The sequence below is a fragment of the Pongo pygmaeus genome, chromosome 3 (genome assembly GCF_028885625.2).
Source record: "Pongo pygmaeus isolate AG05252 chromosome 3, NHGRI_mPonPyg2-v2.0_pri, whole genome shotgun sequence".
Classification (NCBI taxonomy): domain Eukaryota; kingdom Metazoa; phylum Chordata; class Mammalia; order Primates; family Hominidae; genus Pongo; species Pongo pygmaeus.
Genome location: NC_072376.2, coordinates 141,653,023 through 141,675,474, shown reverse-complemented (window position 1 = coordinate 141,675,474; position 22,452 = coordinate 141,653,023). Strand labels below are relative to the sequence as shown.

Below are 22,452 nucleotides of genomic sequence, written 5' to 3'. Positions count from 1 at the left end.
TGTGTATCTCCAAGCGATATACTTTTTAGTTTTATATTTTTAAAGACTGTATAAAAATGGTATCATCTAGTGTTCTAGGACTTACTTTTTTTATTCAATAACATACACAAGTGCAAGAGTTTCAAGGAAGGAAGTTGCTGGATTATAGGTTATATGAATATCAATTTTGCAATATAATATCAACTTAATTTCCAAAATAGGTATACCAATTTACATTCTTACCAGTGATATTTATGAGTTTATATTGATCTATATCTTTTAATACCTGTAGCTCTTGTTAAGCTTCTTAATTTTCATCATTTTGATTGTTAAATATTTTTTATTGTGGTTTTAATTTGCACTTTCCTGAATACTAATATTGTTGACTTTTTTTTTTTGAGACAGAGTTTTGCTCTGTCTCCCAGGCTGGAGTGCAGTGGTGCCATCTCGGCTCACTGCAAGCTCCGCCTCCCGGGTTTGTGCCATTCTCCTGCCTCAGCCTCCCCAGTAGCTGGGACTACAGGCGCCCGTCACCACGCCCAGCTAATTTTTTTGTATTTTCAGTAGAGACAGGGTTTCACCGTGTTAGCCAGGATGGTCTCGATCTCCTGACCTCATGATCTGCCCGCCTCAGCGTCCCATTGTTGACCATTTTTATATGTTTATTTACCTATATGGTTTTCTTTTCTCATAAAATGCTTGTTCATATATTTTCCCCATTTCTACTTATCTTGTTCTTAATAAATTGCCAAAGTGCATTATGTGATCTGTATTCTGAAAATTTGTTGATGTGCCAGTCTCAACACAGTAAACAATAACCATTCTAGAAATTCCAAACAAGAAAGGATTTAATTCACTTACATTTAAGTGCTACTAAATCATTGGTTTTACAGTTACACCTCAGAGACTATAATCCTGAGGTTAGGAATTTATGGTGCTACCACCATCCCTATTACTACCACGGCAGCATCATTTCCATAAAACTGGAGACTTGATATTGGAAAAAGGGCCATAGGATATTGACAACAAGAGACATTTTTGTCTATCCAGTTTTACTTACCAGCCACCATATCAACAGAAAAAATGGTCTCAGCTCACTTCTACCTTCTGTATCTCCCTTAAATGCCTCTCACTGGTAAAATTTTAATCTTATCCACAACTTCAGCTGCAAGACATCTGGGCAATGTAATTTTGGACTTTCCGCCCCGGGACAGAGGCCAGAATATGGAAGGGGACAGAAATAAATAATGAGTGCCAGTGGTTCATACAACACATTCGATAATAGGTGTTTCAAATGTATATTCCCAGATTGTGGTGTGTTTGATGAACAGAATTTTTTTTCTTTTTTTTTTTTTTTAACTTAAAGTAAATCTCTCTCTTCTCCCGTGGTTATTGTTCTTCGTATCTCCTGTAAGAAGTCCTTTCTCAGCCTAATGTCATAGAGATCTTCTCTTATATTTGCTACTAAAAAATGTTTAAAGCTTTTCCATACCAAGTTTCTTAACTTTAACCCATAAAATTCATATAACTGGACTGAAATCTGATACATCATTTTTTGTTGACTTAACTAGACTAAAAATCCAAAATTTTTTGAGTTCTAAGTTTATTCAAAACATGGGCTCTTTTAAAGTTTGACATTCTTTTATTTGTATTTTTCTATATTGTATAGTAATTTTATTTTTATTATATTTATTTTTATTTTAGCGTAGCTATATTTAAATTAATACATGCTGTTCCTTAAAATTACATAGCACACCCACGGAATTGTCTTGCTTTTGGCTATTTCATGATTTTCTCTCTTCCTTGTATTTTCCATTAGTTTTCTTTCCTTCTAATTTCCAAAAACTTCATATATTTAAGCTGTCAGTGTTTACTGAAGTGCAAAATAAAGTACATCTTTTAATTGGGCTTTGGGTTTTTCTCATTATTTTTGTTTTTTTCCCATGGGAAATTTTTTTTAATCTTAATATTTTATGATTTACTATTCTTTTCCAAAATACTTATTAAGCAGGAATGTACTCTTCCTAGTAAATAATATTATAAAGATTTCTGAATCACCAATATACTTAGATAAAGCTTGTATTTTAATGTGCTGAGAATAGACAAGGTATTTTATGGTTGAGACAATCATTTAATTGTTTCCTATATTGGACTTTATATTATTCCTTTCATATGCAGGTCTTTTGAAGCCAGTCTTTAAAGTCTGCCTTCACCTATTTAATGGTAATGCAGTCATGTCTCATGAGTGTGTTTATTCCTAGTACAATAGGAAAGTGTAAAAAAATGGATTCTAAGTTTATTAAAGACACTTTTGGTAACTTGAAAGTGTTAATCAGGTTTTAAAGTGAACTCTACTAATTAGGTCATTAAGAAACATACTACTTTTAATTATATATTGCGGCTAAGGACTGCAAAATCAAAAGAATTTATTATTTTTAAAGAAAATACCTTAAATATATATACGTGGACAGGTCTAAATAATGGAAGGTAGCAATGGTGTGGATTATGTAAAAGTATACAATTTCACATTACTGAATTTTGGAAAAATTTTAATACTTACATTTGCATATCAGTATATTATCTGAGAATTTACTACAATAGGAAATAATGAAGTCATTTTATAAAACTCAGACTGAGGAAAATGTAAAAAAAAGACATGTTATTATTATTATCATGCTCCCTTCCATTTTTAAATCCTTGAAATATATTTCATGTTGAGATTATAGAGGTTTTTGTTTTGTTTTGTCTTATTTCTTTCTCAATACTATTTTTTCCTCCTCTCATAGCTTTCCAGAGGAAGGAAATTGAGTAAGATAATTGAATAAATGAATGAATACATGTACAGCATTTTCTGATACTAAGTAAATACAAAGTAAATTTTATTGTTGTCATTTTTTATTTTACTATTGAGGGTATGGAAGACATCATCTGTTGCCAGTACAAGAGCTGTTTTTTTTTTCCTTCATACATAGTCACATAACCCTAATTTTGTTCCAGTGGCAATGTGCTCAGGGAAGATGAGCTTCTTCCATAACCTGATGTAATAAATCATTGACCTAAACCAGTTTTTATGTCTTTTTGCCAGGAATTGGTTTGGAAGTGGACATGCGACCTAGTTTTAGCCAGTGAGATGAAAATCCCTTGTGGAGCTTCTGAGAAAGTTTTTCTCTCTGATAAGAGGAGAGAGGGCAAAAAGAAAGCCTTCCCATTTTCCTGCTCCTTGTCATTTTAGAAAGTGATGTGTGAAGCTGCTATAGCCATTTTTAAACTATGAGTGTAGGTATCAGCAACATGAGAGGATTAGAAGAAGAGAAACATGAGGAAACCTTTGCAAAGTCCTTAAGTGGTATTATTGAGCTACTGAAGCAAATCTGGAACTATATACCTTCCAACTTAATATTAGGTGAAGTAAGAAAATAGTCATTCACAACCATTGAGTGATTACTAAATGTCAGGCACCATTTAAGGCTTTGAGATACATTAGTGAATAAAATAGACAGAAATGACTATTCTCATTTATTTGTTGGGTGTTCTCATTTATTACTTGTAGCCTAAGTGTACTGATAAAGAGATTTAATTACATCTGTCAGGGGTTCACAAACTGTAGCTTGTGGGTCATATCTGGCCTGCCACATCTTTTCATAAATAAAATTTATTGGATCACAGCCGTGCTTAGTCATTTAAACCTTGTCGATGGCTGCTTTGTTTTATGTGACTATGAAGTTGAATAGTCGTGACAGAGATTGAATGGCTCACAAAACCTAAAATATTTATGTATTCTCTGGCCCTTTACATAAAAAGTTTACTAATCCCTAATACATGGAATATTCTTTCACTGCAGAATCTCTTAAACTAGTCTTTAACACTCACTAAAAAGTTTTTTTGAAATTTAAAACTATCTTAAGATATTTATTTAGGCATATATATATATATAGCTTTAGAACACAGAAACATAAAACTTCAACAAGATTATAAAGTTAGTTAGTATATGAATCTAGTATGTAGTGATATTTGGCATCTTGTTATTTTTTATTTTCTGATAGCCTGATATTTATTTTTTTAGATTACAACTAAATATGTTACAGATTTAAATAGCATTATACAATGGAATTATTTTAAACACTTACTTTTATTGATGTGCTTTCATAATTTGACTAATGATAATCAATGGTATGATATTAAATTTGATTTTACTTTCCCTAATTATGCCATTCATTTGTGCTGACAAAATCCTATGAAAACAGTATAGTAAATGTTTATTATCTATTTGAAATTTGGGAAGGAGTTCATGTATATATTTACAAAAACAATAAAGCCATTATTTTTCAGTGCTAGCCCAGAAAATGTTATTCTCCTCCCTTCAAATTGATTTGTTTATGTAATTTCAGAAAATGTGATGTAAATGTTTTATCTATTCTTGAGTGAAAAAGAGAAAAGAAATTTCTGGGATTACATGGTCAGCACCACTGTGCTGGTGCTACTCGAGGTCATTATACTGTGAAGAAGAGCATTCCCCAAAGCCTGCCAGAATCCTATCTGCCTAAGCTTTAACTGTGAAGTTTTAAATATCTATTTTTAATAATCTCATGAAAAGCCAGAACTAACCTGGTTTCCATATGTGTCTTGGTTTATAATTGAGTTTATGTTTTTGTATTTATGTATGTATAGACCTCTCATCAAACTTCATTTTGTTACTAGTCTTAAGTCACTCTGACCTTACATTGGCTTCCTTAAACATGGTAAACTAGTTTCAACCTGAGGACCTTTTACTTGTTTCTTCTGCCTTGAATGTGTTTCTCCAGAGCTGCACAGGAATGGACTTATCCCTTCATCCAGTCTCTTATCAAGGAGGCATTCCTGAGCGCATTATCTAGCCCTGCTCTTTCCAACCCCTCCCCCCTTTCATTTTTATATTATCCAATTTTATTTTATTCATAGTACCTTATTACTATTTGATTTTTTTTTTTTTTTTTTTTTTTTTACTTTAAGTTCTGGGATACATGTGCAGAACATGCAGGTTTGTTACATAGGTGTACATGTGCCATGGTGGTTTGCTGCACCTATCAACCCATCATCCAGGTTTTAAGCCCCACATGCATTAGGTATTTGTCCAATGCTCTCCCTCCCCTTGCCCCCCACCCCCGAATAGGCCCCAGAGTGTGATGTTCCCCTCCCTGTGTCCATGTGTTCTCATTGTTCAACTCCCACCTATGAGTGAGAACATGCAGTGTTTGGTTTTCTGTTCCTGTGTTAGTTTGTTAAGAATGGTGGCTTCCAGCTTCATCCATGTCCCTGCAAAGGACATGAACTCATTCTTTTTTATGGCTGCGTAGTATTCTGTGGTGTATATGTGTTTATGTGCCATATTTTCTTTATCCAGTCTCTCATTGATGGGCATTTGGGTTGGTTCCAAGTCTTTGCTATTGTAAATAGTGCTTCAGTAAACGTACATGTACATGTGTCTTGATGGTAGAATAATTTATAATTTTTTGGGTATATACGCAGTAATGGGATTGCTGGATCAAATGGAATTTCTGGTTCTAGATCCTTGAGGAATTGCCATACTGTCTTCCACAATGGTTGAACTAATTTACACTCCCACCAACAGTGTAAAAGCGTTCCTATTTCTCCAAAGCCTCACCAGCATCTGTTGTTTCCTGGCCTTTTAATGATTGCCATTCTAACTGGTGTGAGATGGTTCTGATTCACATTTCTCTAATGACCAGTGATGAGCTTTTTTTCATGTTTGTTGGCTGTATAAATATCTTCTTTTGAGAAGTGTCTGTTCACATCCTTCACCCACTTTTTGATGGGGTTGTTTTTTTCTTGTAAATTTGTTTAAGTTCGTTGCAGATTGTGGATATTAGACCTTTGTCAGATGGATAGCTTGCAAAAATTTTCTCCCATTCTGTAGGTTGCCTATTCACTCTGATGATAGTTTATTTTGCTGTGCAGAAGCTCTTTCATTTAATTCGATCCCATTTGTCAATTTTGGCTTTTGTTGCAATTGCTTTTGGTGTTTTAGTCATTAAGTCTTTGCCCATGCCTTTGTCCTGAATGGTATTGCCTGGGTTTTCTTCTAGGGTTTTTATGGTTTTGGGTTTTACATTTAAGTCTTTAATTTATTTTGAGTTAATTTTTGTATAAAGTGTAAGGAAGGGGTCCAGTTGCAGTTTACTGCATATGGCTAGCCAGTTTTCCTGGCACCATTAATTAAATAGGGAATCCTTTCCCCATTGCTTGTTTTTGTCAGGTTTATTGAAGATCAGATGGTTGTAGATGTGTGGTGTTATTTCTGAGGTCTCTGTTCTGTTCCATTGGTCTATATATCTGATTTGATACCAGTAACATGCTGTTTTGGTTACTGTAGCCTTGTAGTATAGTTTGAAGTCAGGTAGTGTGATCTTTTTGATTAGCTTTGTTCTTTTTGCTTAGGATTGTCTCCAGCTTTGTTCTTTTTGCTTAGGATTGTCTTGGCTATATGGGCTCTTTTTTGATTCCATATGAAATTTAAAGTGTTTTTCCTAATTCTGTGAAGAAAGTCAATGGTAGCTTGATGGGAATAGCATTGAATCTATAAATTACTTTGGGCATTATGACCAATTTCACGATATTAATTCTTCCTTTCCATGAGCATGGAATGTTTCTCCATTTGTTTGTGTCCTCTCTTATTTCCTTGAGCAGTGGTTTGTAGTTCTCCTTGAAGAGGTCCTTCATATCCCTTGTAAGTTGGATTCCTAGGTATTTTATTCTCTTTGTAGCAATTGTGAATGGGCGTTCACTCATGATTTGGCTCTCTGCTTGTCTATTGTTGTTGTATAGGAATCCTTTGATTTTGCACGTTAATTTGGTATCCTGAGACTTTGCTGAAGTTGCTTATCAGCTTAAGGAGTTTTTGGGCTGAGACGATGGGGTTTTCTAAATATACAATCATGTTGTAGTCAAACAGACACAATTTGACTTCCTCTCTTCCTATTTGAATACGCTTTATTTCTTTCTTTTGCCTGATTGCCCTGGCCAGAGCTTCCAATACTATGTTTAATAGGAGTGGTGAGAGAGGGCATCCTTGTAATGTGCCAGTTTTCTAAGGGAACGCTTTCAGCTTTTGCCCATTTGGTATGATATTGGCTATGGGTTTGTCATAAATACCTCTTACTATTTTGAGAAATGCTCCATTAATACCTAGTTTATTGAGAATTTTTAGCATGAAGGATGTTGAATTTTATCAAAGGCCTTTTCTGCATCTATTGAGATAATCATGTGGTTTTTGTCATTGGTTCTGTTTATGTGATGAATTTCATTTATTGATTTGCATACGTTGAACCAGCCTTGTATCCTAGGGATGAAGGCGACTTGATCTTGGTGGATAAGCTTTTTGATGTGCTGCTGGATTCGGTTTGCTAGTATTTTATTGAGGATTTTCGCATCGATGTTCATCAGGGATATTGGCCTGAAATTTTGTTGTCTCTCTGGTTTTGGTATCAGGATGATGCTGGCCTCATAAAATGAGTTAGGGCGGAGTCCCTCTTTTTCTATTGTTTGGAATAGTTTCAGAAGGAATGGTACCAGCTCCTCTACACCCCACATCAACAGAATATTGATGTAGAATTCGGCTGTGAATCTGTCTGGTCCTGGGCTTGTTTTGGTTGGTAGGCTATTAAGTACTGCCTCAATTTTAGAACTTGTTTTTGGTCTATTCGAGGATTTGACTTCTTCCTGGTTTAGTCTTGGGAGGGTGTATGTGTTCAGGAATTTATCCACTTCTAGATTTTCTATTTTATTGGCGTAGAGATATTTAGAGTATTTTCTAATGGTAGTTTTTATTTCTGTGGGATCAGTGGTGATATCCCCATTATCATTTTTTATTGTGTCTATTTGATTCTTCTCTCTTTTCTTCTGTATTAGTCTAGCTAGAGGTCCGTCTATATTGTTAATATTTTCAAAAAACCAGCTCCTGGATTCATTCATTTTTTGAGCAGGTTTTCATGTCTCTGTCTCCTTCAGTTCTGCTCTGATCTTAGTTATTCCTTGTCTTCTGCTAGCTTTTCCATTTGTTTGCTCTTGCTTCTCTAGTTATTTTAATTGTAATGTTAGGGTGTTGATTTTAGATCTTTCCCACTTTCTGATGTGGGCATTTAGTGCTATAAATTTCCCTCTTAGCACTGCTTTAGCTGTGTCCCAGAGATTATGGTACATTGTGTCTTTGTTCTCATTGGTTTCAAAGAACTTCTTGATTTCTGTCTCAATTTTGTTATTTGCCCAGTAGTCATTCAGGAACAGGTTGTTTAATTTCCATGTAGTTGTGCAGTTTTGAGTGAGTTTCTTAATCCCGAGTTCTAATTTGATTGCACTGTGGTCTGAGAGACTGTTTGTTATGAACTCCATTCTTTTTCATTTGCTGAGGAGTGTTTTACTTCCAATTATGTAGCCTATTTTAGAATACATGGTATGTGGTGCTGAGAATAATGTATATTCTGTTGATGTGGGGTGTAGAGTTCTGTAGATGTCTGTTAGGTTTGCTTGGTCCAGAGCTGAGTTCAAGTCTTGAATTCCGTGTTAATTTTCTGTTTTACTGATCTAATATTGACAGTGGGGTGTTAAAGTCTCCCACTAGTATTGTATGGGAGTCTAAGTCTCTTTGTAAGAACTTGTTTTATGAATCTGGTTGCTCCTGTATTTGGTACACATATATTAGGGTAGTTAGCTCTTCCTGTTGCATTGATCCATTTACCATTATGTAATGCCCTTCTTTGTCTTTTTTGATCTCTGTTGGTTTAAAGTCTGTTTTATCAGAGACTAGGATTACAACTTTTGCTTTTTTTTGCTTTCCATTTGCTTGGTAAATATTCCTCCATCCCTTTATTTTGAGCCCATGTGTGTCTTTACATGTGAGATAGGTCTCCTGAATACAGCACACCAATGGGTCTTGACTCTTTATCCTATTTGCCAGTCTGTGTGTTTTAATTGGGGCATTTAGCCCATTTACATTTAAGGTTAATATTGTTATGTGTGAATTTGATCCTGTCGCCATGATGCTAGCTGGATATTTTGCACATTAGTTGATGCAGTTTCTTCATAGTGTCATTGGTCTTTATATTTTATTGTGTTTCTACAGTGGCTGGTACTGGTTTTTCCTTTCCATATTTAGTGCTTCCTTCAGGAGCTCTTGGAAGACAGATGTGGTGGTGACAAAATCCCTCAGCATTTGCTTGTCTTTAAAGGATTTTATTTCTCCTTCATTTATGAAGCTTAGTTTGGCTGGGTATGAAATTTTTGGTTGAAAATTATTCTCTTTAAGAATGTTGGATATTGGCCCCCACTCTCTTCTGGCCTGTAGGGTTTCTGCAGAGAGATCCGCTGTTAGTCCGATGAGTTTCCCTTTGTAGGTAACCTGATCTTTCTCTCTGGCTGCCCTTAACATTTTTTCCTTCATTTCAACCTTGGAAAATCTGATGATTATGTGACTTGGGGTTGCTCTTCTCAAAGAGTATTTTAGTGATGTTCTCTGCATTTCCTGAATTTGAATGTTGGCCTGTCTTGCTAGGTTGGGGAAGTTCTCCTGGATGATATCCTGAAGAGTGTTTTCCAACTTGGTTCCATTCTCCCTGTCACTTTCAGGTTCCCCAATCAGTTGTAGGTTTGGTCTTTTCACATAGTCCCATATTTCTTGGAGTCCTTGTTTGTTCCTTTTCATGCTTTTTTCTCTAATCTTTCCTTCAGATTTTATTTCAGTAAATTGATCTTCAGTATGTGATATCCTTTCTTCCGTTTGATCGATTTGGCTATTCATACTTTTGTGTGCTTCACTAAGTTCTCGTGCTGTGTTTTTCAGCTCCATGAAGTCATTTATATTCTTCTTTAAACTGGTTATTCTAGTTAGCAGTTCCTGTAAACTTTTATCAAGGTTCCTAGCTTCCTTGCATTGGGTTAGAACATGCTCCTTTAGTGCAGAGGAGTTTTTTTATTACCCACCTTCTGAAGCCTACTTCTGTCAATTCTTTAACCTCATTCTTTGTCCAGTTTTGTGCTCTTGTTGGAGAGGAGTTGCAATCATTTGGAGCAGAAGAGGCATTCTGGTTTTTGGAATTTTCAGCGTTTTTGCACTGATTTTTCCTCATCTTCATGGATTTATCTACCTTTGATTTTTGAGGCTGATGAGCTTTGGATGGGGTTTCTTGTGTGGGGGTCTTTTATGTTGATGTTGTTGCTTTCTGTTTGTTAGTTTTTCTTCTAACAGGCTCCTCTTCTGCAGCTCTGCTGCAGTTTGCTGGAGGTGCACTCCAGACCTGTTTGCCTGGGTATCTCTAGTGGAGGCTGCAGAACAGCAAAAATTGCTACCTGCTCCATCCCAGAGAGTCACCGGCCTGATGCCAGCTGGAGCTCTCCTATATGAGATGTCTGTCAGCCCCTCTTGGGAGGTTTCTCCCTGTCAGGAGGCATGGGAGTCAGGGACCAACCTGAGGAGATAGTCTGTCCCTTAGCAGAGCTGGTGCGCTGTGCTGGGAGAATCCCTCTTGTCAGGATCAGCTGCTTTCTACACAACCGGCAGGCAGGAACGATTAAATCTGCTGAAGCTGTTCCCACAGCCGCCCCTTCTTTAGGGCAATGAGGATTTTGTCTGTAGGGCCCTAACTGGGGCTGTTACCTTTCTTTCAGAGATGTCCTGCCCAGTTAGGAGGAATCTAGAGAAGTGGTCTGGCCACAGCCGCTTTGCCACGCCCAGCCCAGACTTCCCAGCCTCAGCACTGTCAGGGGAAAACTGCCTATTCAAGCCTCACTAATGGCGGATGCCCCTCCCCCAACCAAGCTTGATCATATCAGGTGGACTTCAGACTGCTGTGCTTGCAGCGAAATTTCAAGCCAGTGGTTCTTAGCTTGCTGGGCTCCGTGGGAGTTGGACCCGCCGAGCAAGACCACTTGGCTCCCTGGCTTCAGCCCCCTTTCCAGGGGAGCAAACGGTTCTGTCTCACTCTCATTCCAGGTGCCACTGGGGTATGAAACAGCAGCACAGTTTTGTGCTTGAAACTCAGGGCCCTGGTGGTTTAGGCACATGGGGGAATCTCCTGATCTGCGGATTGCAGAAACCATGGGAAAAGCATAGTAACCAGTCCCTCACAGCTTTCCTTGGCTGTGGGAGGGAGTTCCCCGACTCCTTGCACTTCCTGGGTGAAGTGACACCCCACCCTGCTTCTGCTCATCCTCCGTGGGTTAGACCCACTGCCTAACCAGTCCTGATGAGATGAACTGAGTACCTCAGTTGGAAATGCAGAAATCATCTTCCTTCTGCGTTGGTCTTGCTGGGAGCTGCAGACCGGAGCTGTTCCTATTTGGCTATTTACTACCTGAAATTATTTATCTTCTTGCTTATTATTTGTCTTTTCCACTAGAATGTGTGAGAGCAGGACCCTTGTCTCTTCTACCACTGTATACCTACCACCACTGAACAGTGCTTGGTACACATTAAACTGCTCAATAAATATTGAAGGAATGATTTCATATATTAAAAATATAAACATGTACATATATTCATACCTGGATCTTTTTGCTGTAAAAAACAGAGGCTTGAGTCATTTTAAGTAATAAGGAATATATGATAAGTATATACGTGGAATTTTAACTAGAACTGGTAAACAATTAGGAATGTCTCTACAGGTGTGTTCCTCTTACCAGTTCATATGGCCTTATAGTCTCTGCTATGGTGGTACCCCTCTGTGTAGCTGCTCCTTCTTCTTTTCCAGCCAAAAGACTGATTCTCTCTCTTCTCTAGTCCAGATCCCGAAGAAATCCAGTCTTGTTGGTTTAGCTAATTGCCATCACTTGTATTTGTCAAAGCTCTTTATACCAGTCAGCTGTTGATAGGACTGCCCTCAGAAAATATGCAAAATTATAATCTAATCATTGGCTTCTGTCTGTGCACAGAATAGTGCATGCTATCCCCAGAGCCATGGGCTCTGGGCAAAGGCTACTTAAGTCTGGGCATGGCAGATACCATGACTGTAACATATCCAGTATATATATAAGAATGTATTTATGGAGGACCTTACTTTGGCTTTGGACATCAGAGAAGGCTTAAATGAGTGGGTAAAATTTGAGCTGAGTCAGAAGAAGTAGAATTTCATTCTCAATGATTTTCATAAAGAGTAGGATAAGTAGCAGATAACTGAAGAAAACATTATATGTCTAATACATTCAGGCCATGTAATATGGCTGTGTCTCAACATATGTAAGGGAATTATGCGTGATGAGACCCACATGGCGGGTAGGGACCAGATGATATAAAAGTTTATATTCTCTGCTTAAGGAATTGACCTTTTCCTACAGATCACATAGAGAGTTCTTCAGGGATTTTAAACAGAGGAAGGGGTGCAACTTTAGAAGGATTATTTCTAGTTGCACTTCAGAACTGGAGAATACCAGATAGGAAAAAAAAATGTGTATGATTAATTGGAAGAGCATAAAAAAGGAAACAACATTTCTAGTTTTTAGGATCTTTTGTATTAATCCCAAAAAGAAATGATGCACTGTGGCAGTGGTGTGGATATTTTCACCAAGGAGGCTTGGATTAGTGAAGTCTGTCAGGTGAGGTGAGGCATCTGGAGAGTCATACCAGCCAGTTGTCTAGAATGTTTTTTTTTTTTTTTCATTTATATAAAAAAATACACAAAAATATAGTGGCAGCTGTGGCAGGGTGCAAATGGCTGCTGGGGTGCCTGCCTCCCTATGGGAATTAACCACAGTGGTTATATATGCATATAGTGGCATATATGCCACTATATTTGTCTGACTCTCTCTTCTGTCTTATTTGATTCTAAAATTCACTAACTATCCCCCTTTTCCCACCTTTTAACACCTGCAAAAGTGAGATGCAGCCATATTCAATGGCTTGTCAAAGGTTAATAGGCAGCAATTTTTCTTTTTAATGGTATGTAAAAGAATGGTGCATCTTTTGTTGGAGACAAATTCAATTCAAAGAAATACAGACATTGTGTTTGATTCATCTTTGTCACCTAAAAGATCAAAACTTTTATAAAGATGATCTGCCAAAATTTTATTGTCTGTTTGGGATAATTGGTTATAACTTTATTACTGCAGTCCCTGCCTGGGTAATTTTCTTGGTATTAGTACCTGAATTTATATGGAACTCAGTTTCTTAATATATAAAATTAAAGTCTTGGACTATATGATTTCAGTTTTATTGTTTTATATTCTTATAGTAAGTGCTCCTTAAATCTTTTGAAATCATACTACAAGTGGTAAGCTAGAAAAATAATAAAAACCGTAAAGAGTAACTATAAAAGCATAGCTATTTATGTAAATTTAATGTAAAAGCACTATCTTATAGGACAATATTTATTTTCTTTTTAAAAAATTTAATCAGGAATGTCTTTTCTCCAGCAAAATAGTCAACACTAAGGTTGGGCAACCTGTTTCTTTTTTGTGTTACTCATGTTGTACCTGGCATAACATATAATAGAAGCTCCCTTACCTTCTAACTTAGTAGTTGGTCTGTTGATTGAGAGTTAGTAAAATAAGGAATCATAAAAAATACATACTTTAAAAATATTTGACTTTGACTTAATATAAATGTACATTTATTTTTTAATTATTTGGTATAGTGCCAAGGTCTTTACTTTGAGCAATTCTATTGTGGTTTTTTTGTTATCTTTCATGCATAAACCATATATGTCTAACTCATTCTTTATAATTTCCAGTTTAAATTTCTTTGAAGAAGAATGAGAACTGAGAGATCATTTTGATCTCCTTTCAATCTTCTATGGTTTTATAGTTTTTCTGACTTTTTATAATTACCTTACCTACCTCTAATTAAATAGCAGTGAATTTAACAACACATCTGTGCTGGGCCTTTCACATTCAGTTTAGGTGTTATAGAAAAACTAACTCTTTATACTTTTATCTATCACTTTGGGGCATATGTAATTAAATTGTGCAATTATGATAACAGGTTGTGGCAAATATGATAGATTGGCTTAACATCTGTTGCACCTTTCTTTTAGTATGCCTTCCTGTATTGCAGAGGCTGGAAAACTAAAAACTAGTTCAGGATATGAGTTTGGTTCTGCTAATGATAACCACTTGTACGATACCTAAATTGGGAAATAGTGGGAGAAAAGGCAGTGCCTGAGGCATCTATTTTGTGGCTAAGAATCTAACAAGTGTAGTATGGCTGTAGAGCCAACAATTCTGGCAGTCACTTCCGTCAAAGCTAAGGCAGGGTGTTGCTGCAGGCAGCAGCTCTGGCAATAACATTCTGATCTCAGGATCTCAGCAAAGGGATGTGATTCTAGAACCAGCAGTAGATATAGCTGCTTCCTGATTGTCCAGTTTCCTAATTGTGACCAATGTAGCAAACCATTTCTGCAATTAACTAAATTAGTAAGATTGACTTTTTTTCCAGAACTTACACTGGAACATAGAGATCAGCTAATTGATAGTGATAGCAGAAAAGAAGTTGTACAGAGATATGTGGTGCTATTAGTGTTATTAATAATACAGATAACACTGTTTGCCTCCAAAATGTTTTATTTAATTTCTCTTCTTAATATCAAGCCAACCAAATATAATAGTACTTTCTCTTTTTTATTTTCCCTTGGCTCTTACATTTTGACTTGCTTATGTATTTTAATAAATACAACTGGAACCAAAATTGTCTTACTATCTTGCATATAATGTTTCTTTAGACATTTGTTGAGCTTGAATTGTTGATATTTAATTTTCAAGATGTTTAACCATACATAAAAAATAATGCTTTAAAAAAGATCAATTTCTTAAACCTTTAGGGTACTTAACTGATTTTCTTAATTATACTGCCAATATCACTGGAAAATCAGATAAAATTCATTTAATCTGTATTTATTTACAAATATATTATTACAACTGTTATATTTAAAAGAAAACAAGAAAATAAGTAAAGATATAGATGATATAAGGAGCAAATAACAAGTTTGATTATGTACATGTACATTTCTGTTTATACACACTCATATATTAACCAACAGGAATATACTTTGTTTTTCAAAGACCCATGAAAAACTTACAACATAGATATGTACTGAAAACCCTCCCTACCACATACACACATACAAATTCCCCCCACAAAAAAACACATAAATTACATCTGTAATAAAATAAAAAATGACAAAAGATGAGCACATAAAAATTTTTAAACTATATTTTCAAATAACTCCTGAGATTAAAAAAATGAATTGACTACTAAAATTAAAAACTACTTAAAATGAACAGCATATCAAACTAGTAAGGTGCAGCCAAAATAGTATGCAGAACACTTTGTCATTTTTAATTAATAGAAAAGTAAAATTGAAAATAAATAAATCAATGTTGTTTACATTAATGACAGAGTAGGTACTGTAATCAGGCTTCTTCTGAGAAAAACTAGAAAGTTCAGACAAAACTATAAAATCTTGACAAAATCTTAACAAAAATCAAATCTGTTTAAAGAAATTGGAATCTGTGAAAAAATTATAAGGCAAAGACCACGAATAGAAAGAAATCCAGGGATATAAGCCTGCATTTGGGGCTGCTTTCCCTAATTGCATCTCACTATCCAAGAAGAGATGGAGAGAGGTTTAAAAACTGAGGAGAGCTTGAAACAAATTTACAGAGCTAAAACAATAAAAATTGAAATTCAACGTCCATCACACTTATGGATAGGTGTGTTAGGATCCTTAATGCCACTATACTTTTTAATGTATAATATCTAGCTCATATCTAGCACAAAAAGAATTAGGAACAGGAAGATTGACACTAACATGGTAACATTTTTAAAGAATCATTAGAAATAATAGGCAGTAAAAATAGATCCACAGGGTTGGCCTTTAAAAAACTGCTTTACCAACAGAAAACTAAACACCACATGTTCTCACTCATAAGTGGGAGCTGAACAATGAGAATACATGGATACAGGGAGCAGAACAACACATACTGGGGCCTGAAAGGGGGGATGGGGGAGGAAAGCATCAGGATAAATAGTTAATGCATGTAGGGCTTAATACCTAGGTGATAAGTTGATAGGTGCAGCAAACCACCATGGAACACATTTACCTGTGTAACAAACCTGCACGTCCTGCACATGTATCCCAGATCTTAAAATAAGATAAAACTAAAATAAATAAATAAATAATTTTGCTTAATATGGTCAGTGAAATAAGATACAATATTGAGAATTTTGTAAGAGAACTAGAAACTCTAAAAAAAGAAACAAATTCTAGAACTGAAAAAATACAACAATGGAAATGAGACATAACAAGATAATTAATCAAGTGCAACTTAATTTAGAAGAAATATTTTAACTGAATATCAGTAAGAAGCAGAGAGACAAGAGGATAGAAAATATAAACCTGTGTGATAGCCAACTAGATGCAGCTAGGTGGAGCAGCTGCCACTGATGGATGGAGATGACTGGCATACTTCTAACAGATTCTCAGAAGGAAGGCACTGAGAGTGGATGGAGGGAAGACACAGAAGCTGGAATGAAGTGGGGGAAAACTGGACTCATTCCTGGTCTCTGGTGGCTCCGGGGGAACACGTGAGTTGAATTTTCAAGGAGCATGGGCCTCTAGAACCCTAGCAGGAGGAGACCCTTCAACCACCATAGACACTTGACTTGGCAGGGAGAGGTTCCTAGAGAAGTGGTAGGGGCAGCAAGCCAGCTGATGTGGATCCCAGAAGGTTTGGTGCAGGAGCATATGTAGTGGAGCATGGCCAGGGACAGCCATTTCCTTAGGCAGGCACCCCAGCAGCCACTAGCACCCTGCCACAGCTGCCGCTACTGCTGTTGCTGGCACACGTGAATGAGGACAGATCCCTCTGTCACTGCACTATGAAACACTTTGGCTGACACTACCCATTGGAATGTAGTGACCAGTGGTCCAGAAGCACCTGGTGCCCCCAGCACAGTGGATTTCTAACCTCATGGAATGAAAGAACAATGTCAGGGCCCAATACAAATCCCCAGAGTTAGAGCATACAGTCCAGAAGTCAGGAGCTGAGCATTGGTCCCCTAATGTCTTTCAGAAATGAAGCCAGTCAGCTAAATCTACCCTATATGATAATCAAACCCTCAAGGTCATCAAATAGGATAAAAGAGAACAAAAGCCATTGAAAGGTCAGCAGCCTCAAAGATTGAAGGTGGATAAACCCACAAAGATGACAAAGAATCAGCGCAAGAATCCTGACAACTCAAAAAGCCACAGTGCCTTTTTTCCTCTAATCTACCACATCACCTATACAGAAAGGGTTCAGAACTGGGCTAAGTACAAATGACAGAAATAGAAATCAGAATATGCATGAAAACGAAGATCATTGAGCTACGGGAGTATGTTGAAACCCGTCCAAGGAAGCTAAGAACGATGGTAAAACAATGCAGGAGCTGCCCAGCGAAAATAGCCAGTATAGAAAAAAAACAACTGACCAGATAGAACTGAAAAACACACTACAATAATTTTATAATGCAATCACAAGTATTAAAAGCAGAATAGACCAAGTGGAGGAAAGAATCTCAGAGTTTGAAGACCGGATTTCTGAAACAAGACAATCAGACAAGAATAGAAATAAAAGAATGAAAAGGAATGAACAAAACCTCCAAGATATATGGGATTATGTAAACAGACCAAATCTATGACTCATAGGCATCCCTGAAAGACATAGGGAGAAGGGAAGCAACTTGGAAAACATATTTCAGAATATCATCCATGAGAACTTACCCAACCTAGCTTGAGAGGGTAACATTCAAATTCAGGAAATGTAGAGAACCCTAGTTAGATACGTTACAAGAAGATCATCTGCAAGACACATAATCATCAGATTTTACAAGGTCAAAATGAAAAAAAATTTTAAAGGCATCTAGAGAGAGGTGAGGTCACCTACAAAGGGAAGATCATTAGACTGAGAGCAGACCTCTCAGCAGAAACCCTACAAGCCAGAAGCGATTGGGGGCCAATGGTCAACATTCTTAAAAGAAATTCCAAGCCAGAATTTGATATCCAGCCAAACCAAGCTTCATAAGCAAAGGAGAAATAAGATCATTTTCAGGCAAGCAAATGCTGAGGAATTTCATTACCACCAGATCAGCCTTACAAGAGCTCCTGAAGGTAACACTAAATACGGAAAGGAAAGATCATTATCACCCACTACAAAAACACACTGAAGTACACAGACCAGTGACACTATAAAGCAACCACATAAACAAGTCTGCAAAATAACCAGCTGACATGATGACAGGATCAAATCCATACATATCAATACCAACCTTGAATGTAAATGGGCTAAATGCCTCAATTAAAAGGCACAACCTTAGCAAACTAATGCAGGAACAGAAAACCAAATACTGCATGTTCTCACTTAGAAGTGGGAGCTAAATGGTATGAACTTACGAGCACAAAGAGGGAAACAACAGACACTGGGATCTACTTGAAAGGAGAGGGTGGGAGGAGGGAGAGGAGCAGAAAAGATAACTACTGGATACTGGGCTTAATACCTGGGTAATGAAATAATATGTACAACAAACCCCTGTGACACGCATTTACCTATGTAACAAACCTTCACATGTACCCCAAAACTGAAATAAAAGTTAAAAAACAAAAAAAGACACAGAATGGCAAACTGAATAAAGAACCAAAACCCATTGGTATGCTGTCTTTAAGAGTCCTATCTCACATGCAGTGACACACATGGACTCAAAATAAAAGGGTGGAGGAAGATATACCAAGCAAATGGAAAACAGAAAAAAAGCAGGAGTTACAATCCTAGTTTCTGACAAAAGCAAAAAAGAGCAAAAAAAAAAAAAAAAAAGGCATTACATAATGGTAAAAGGTTCAATTCAATTCAACAAGAAGATCTAACTATCCTAAATATATATGTACCCAACACAGGAGCACGCAGATTCGTAAAGCAAGTTTTTAGAGACCTTCAAAGAGACATAGACTCCCATACAATAATAGTGGAAGTCTTTAACACCACACTGAAAATATTAGACCAATCATCAAGACAGAAAATTAACAAAGATATTCAGGACCTGAACCCAGCACTGGATCAAATGGACCTAATAGACATCTGTATAACTCTCCACCCAAAAACAACAGAATATACATTCTTCTTATCACCACGTGGCACATATTCTAAAATCAATCACGTAATCAGAAGTAAAACACCCCTCAGCAAATGCAAAAGACCTGAAATCATTAACAGTCTCTCAAACCACAGCACAATCAAATTAGAAGCCAAAACAGAAATTTGCTCAAAACCATACAATTACATGGAAGTTGAATAACCTACTCCTGAATGACGTTTGGATAAATAATGAAATTAAGGCAGAAATCAACAAGTTCTTTGAAACTAATGATAACAAAGATACAACATACCAGAATCTCTAGGACACAGCTAAGGCAGTGTTAGGAGGGAATTGATAGCACTAAGTGCTCACATCAAAAAGTTAGAAAGATTGCAAGTTAACAACCTAACATCACAACTAAAAGAACTATAGAACCAAGAGCAAACAAATTCCAAAGCTAGCAAAAGACAAGAAATAACTGAAATCAGAGCTGAACTGAGAGAGATTCAGACACAAAAAAACATCCAGAAGATCAAAGAACCCAGAAGCTGGTTTTTTGGAAAAATTAATAAAATAGACCATTAGCTAGAGTAATAAAGAAGAAAAGAGAGAAGATTCAGATAAAAACAATCAGAAATGACAAGGAGGATGTTACCACTGACCCCACAGAAATACAAATAACCACCAAATAATATTATGAACACCTCTATGCACATAAACTGGAATATCTAGAAGAAATGGATGAATTTCTAGACACATACACCCTCCTAAGACTAAACCAGGAGGAAATTGAATTACTGAACAGACCAGTAATGAGTTCTGAAATTGAGGCAGTAATAAATAGCCTATGAACCAAAAAAGCCCAGGACCAGATAAATTCACAGCCAAATTCTACCAAATATACAAAGAGCTGGTACCACTTCTACTGAAACTATTCCAAAAAAAAAATGCTTAGGTATTCCTAAGCAAAAAGAAGAAAGCTGGGGACATCACACTGCCCAACTTCAAACTATACTTCAGGGCTATAGTAACCAAAACAGCATGGTACTGGTACGAAAACAGGCACATAGACCAATGCAACAGACCATAAAGCTCATTTTATGAGGCCAACATCATCCTGATACCAAAACCTAACAAAGATACAACAAAAAAGAAAATTTCAGGCCAATATCCCTGATGAACATAGAGACAAAAATCCTCAACAAAATACTGGCAAACGAAATCCAGCAGCAGATCAAAAATCTTATCTACCATGATCAAATAGGCTTTAGCCCTGCGATGCAAGGTTGGTTCATCATATGCAAATCAATAAATGTGATTCATCACATAAACAGAACTAAAGACAAAAACTACATGATTATCTGAAATGATGCAGAAAAGGCTTTCATTAAAATTTAACACCCTTCATGTTAAAAAGTCTCAATAAACTAGGTATTGAAGGAACATACTTCAAAATAATAAGAGCCATCTATGAAAAACCCATAGCCAGCATCATACGGAATGCGCAAAAGCTGGAAACATTCTCCCTGAAAACTGGCACAAGACAAGGATGCCCTTTTTCGCCACACCTATTTGATGTAGTATTGGAAGTCCTGGCCAGGGCAATCAGGCAAGAGGAAGAAATGTAATCCAAATAGGATGAGAGGAAGTCAAACTATCCCTATTTGCAGATGACAGGATTCTATATCTATAAAACTCCATAGTCTTGGCATAGAAGCTTCTTAAGCTGACAACTTCAGCAAATTCTCAGGATACAAAATCAGTGTGTAAAAATTACTAGCACTGCTATACACAGTCAAGCCAATAGCCAAATGAGTAACGCAGTCCCATTCCCAGTTGCTATAAATAAATAAATAAACAAACACACAAACTACCTAGGAATACAGCTAACTAGGAAGATGAAAGATCTCTCTACAAGAAGTACAAAATACTGCTCAAAGAAATCAAAGATTACACAAACAAATGGAAAAATGTTCCATGCTCATGGATAGAAAGCATCAATATTGTAAAAATGGTCATACTGCCCAGAGCAATTTATACATCTAATGCTATTCCTATTAAACTACCATTAAGATTCTTCACAGAACTAGAAAAACCATTTTAAAATTCATGTGGAACCAAAAAAGAGTCCAGATAGCCAAGGTAATCCTAAGCAAAAATAAGAAAGCTGGAGACATCATGCTGCCTGACTTCAAACTATACTGCAGGGCTACAGTAACCAAAACAGGATGCTACTGGTACAAAAACAGGCACATAGACCATTGCAACAGAATAGAGAACCCAGAAATAAAGCCACACACCTACAACTATCTGATCCTTGACAAACCTAACTCAAGCAATGGGGAAAGGACTCCTATTCAATAAATGGTGCTGAGATAACTGGCTAGCCATGTGCAGAAGATTAACAAACATTAACTTAAGATGGATTAAAAACTTAAATGTAAAACCCCAAAGTATAAAAACCCTGGAAGACAACCTGGGCAATACCATTCTGGATATAGGAGTGGGCAAAGATTTTATTAAGAAGATACCAAAAGCAATTGCAACAAAAGCAAACATTGACAAATGGGATCTAATTAAACTAAAGAGCTCCTGCACAGCAAAAGAAACTATCAACAGAGTGCACAGACAACATACAAAATGGGAGAACATTTTTGCAAACTGCATCTGACAAAGGTCAAATATCCAGCATCTATAAGGAACTTAAATTTACAAGAAAAATCAAACCTCATTGAAAAATGGGCAAAGCACATGAACACTTTTCAAAAGAAGATATACATGTGGCCAACAAGCATATGAAAAAAAGCTCAACTTAATTAGAGAAATGCAAATCAAAACCACAATGAGATACCATCTCACACCAGTCAGAATGGCTGTTAAAACATCAAAAAATAACAGATGCTCATATGGTTGCAGAGAAAAGGGAATGCTTTTACACTGCTGGTGGGAACGGAAACTAGTTCAGCCACTAGTGGAAAGCAGTTTGGATTCTTTTTTTTTTTTTCTTTTTGAGATAGAGTCTCGCTCTTTCGCCCAGGCTGGAGTGCAGTGGCGCGATCTCAGCTCACTGCAAGCTCCGCCTCCCGGGTTCACGCCATTCTCCTGCCTCAGCCTCCCAAGTAGCTGGGACTACAGGCATCCGCCACCATGCCCGGCTAATTTTTTTTATTTTTTTAGTAGAGATGGGGTTTCACCATGTTAGCCAGGATGGTCTCGATCTCCTGACCTCGTGATCTGCCTGCCTCGGCCTTCCAAAGTGCTGGGATTACAAGCATGAGCCACCGCACCCGGCTTGGATCTCAAAGAACTCAAAACAGAAGTGCAATTTAACCCAGCAATCCCATCACTGGATATATAACGAAGTAATAGAAATCATTCTACCATAA

General features: G+C 36.7%; 1 protein-coding gene across 7 annotated transcripts in view; it reads left to right on the top strand.

The window, feature by feature from the left end:
* SCLT1 (sodium channel and clathrin linker 1) overlaps positions 1 to 22,452 on the top strand; it is a 214,980-nt gene that overhangs the window by 59,681 nt on the left and 132,847 nt on the right. Inside the window, exon 6 of one of the 7 annotated variants that reach the window (XM_054486827.1) lies at positions 385 to 1,887. The exons of the other annotated variants lie outside the window; for them this stretch is intronic. Within the exon in view, the coding sequence (XP_054342802.1) occupies positions 385 to 490 (106 nt within the window). The 3' untranslated portion in view covers positions 491 to 1,887. Of the gene's footprint in view, positions 1 to 384; positions 1,888 to 22,452 lie in introns of those variants that run through there. 7 annotated transcript variants of the gene reach the window in all.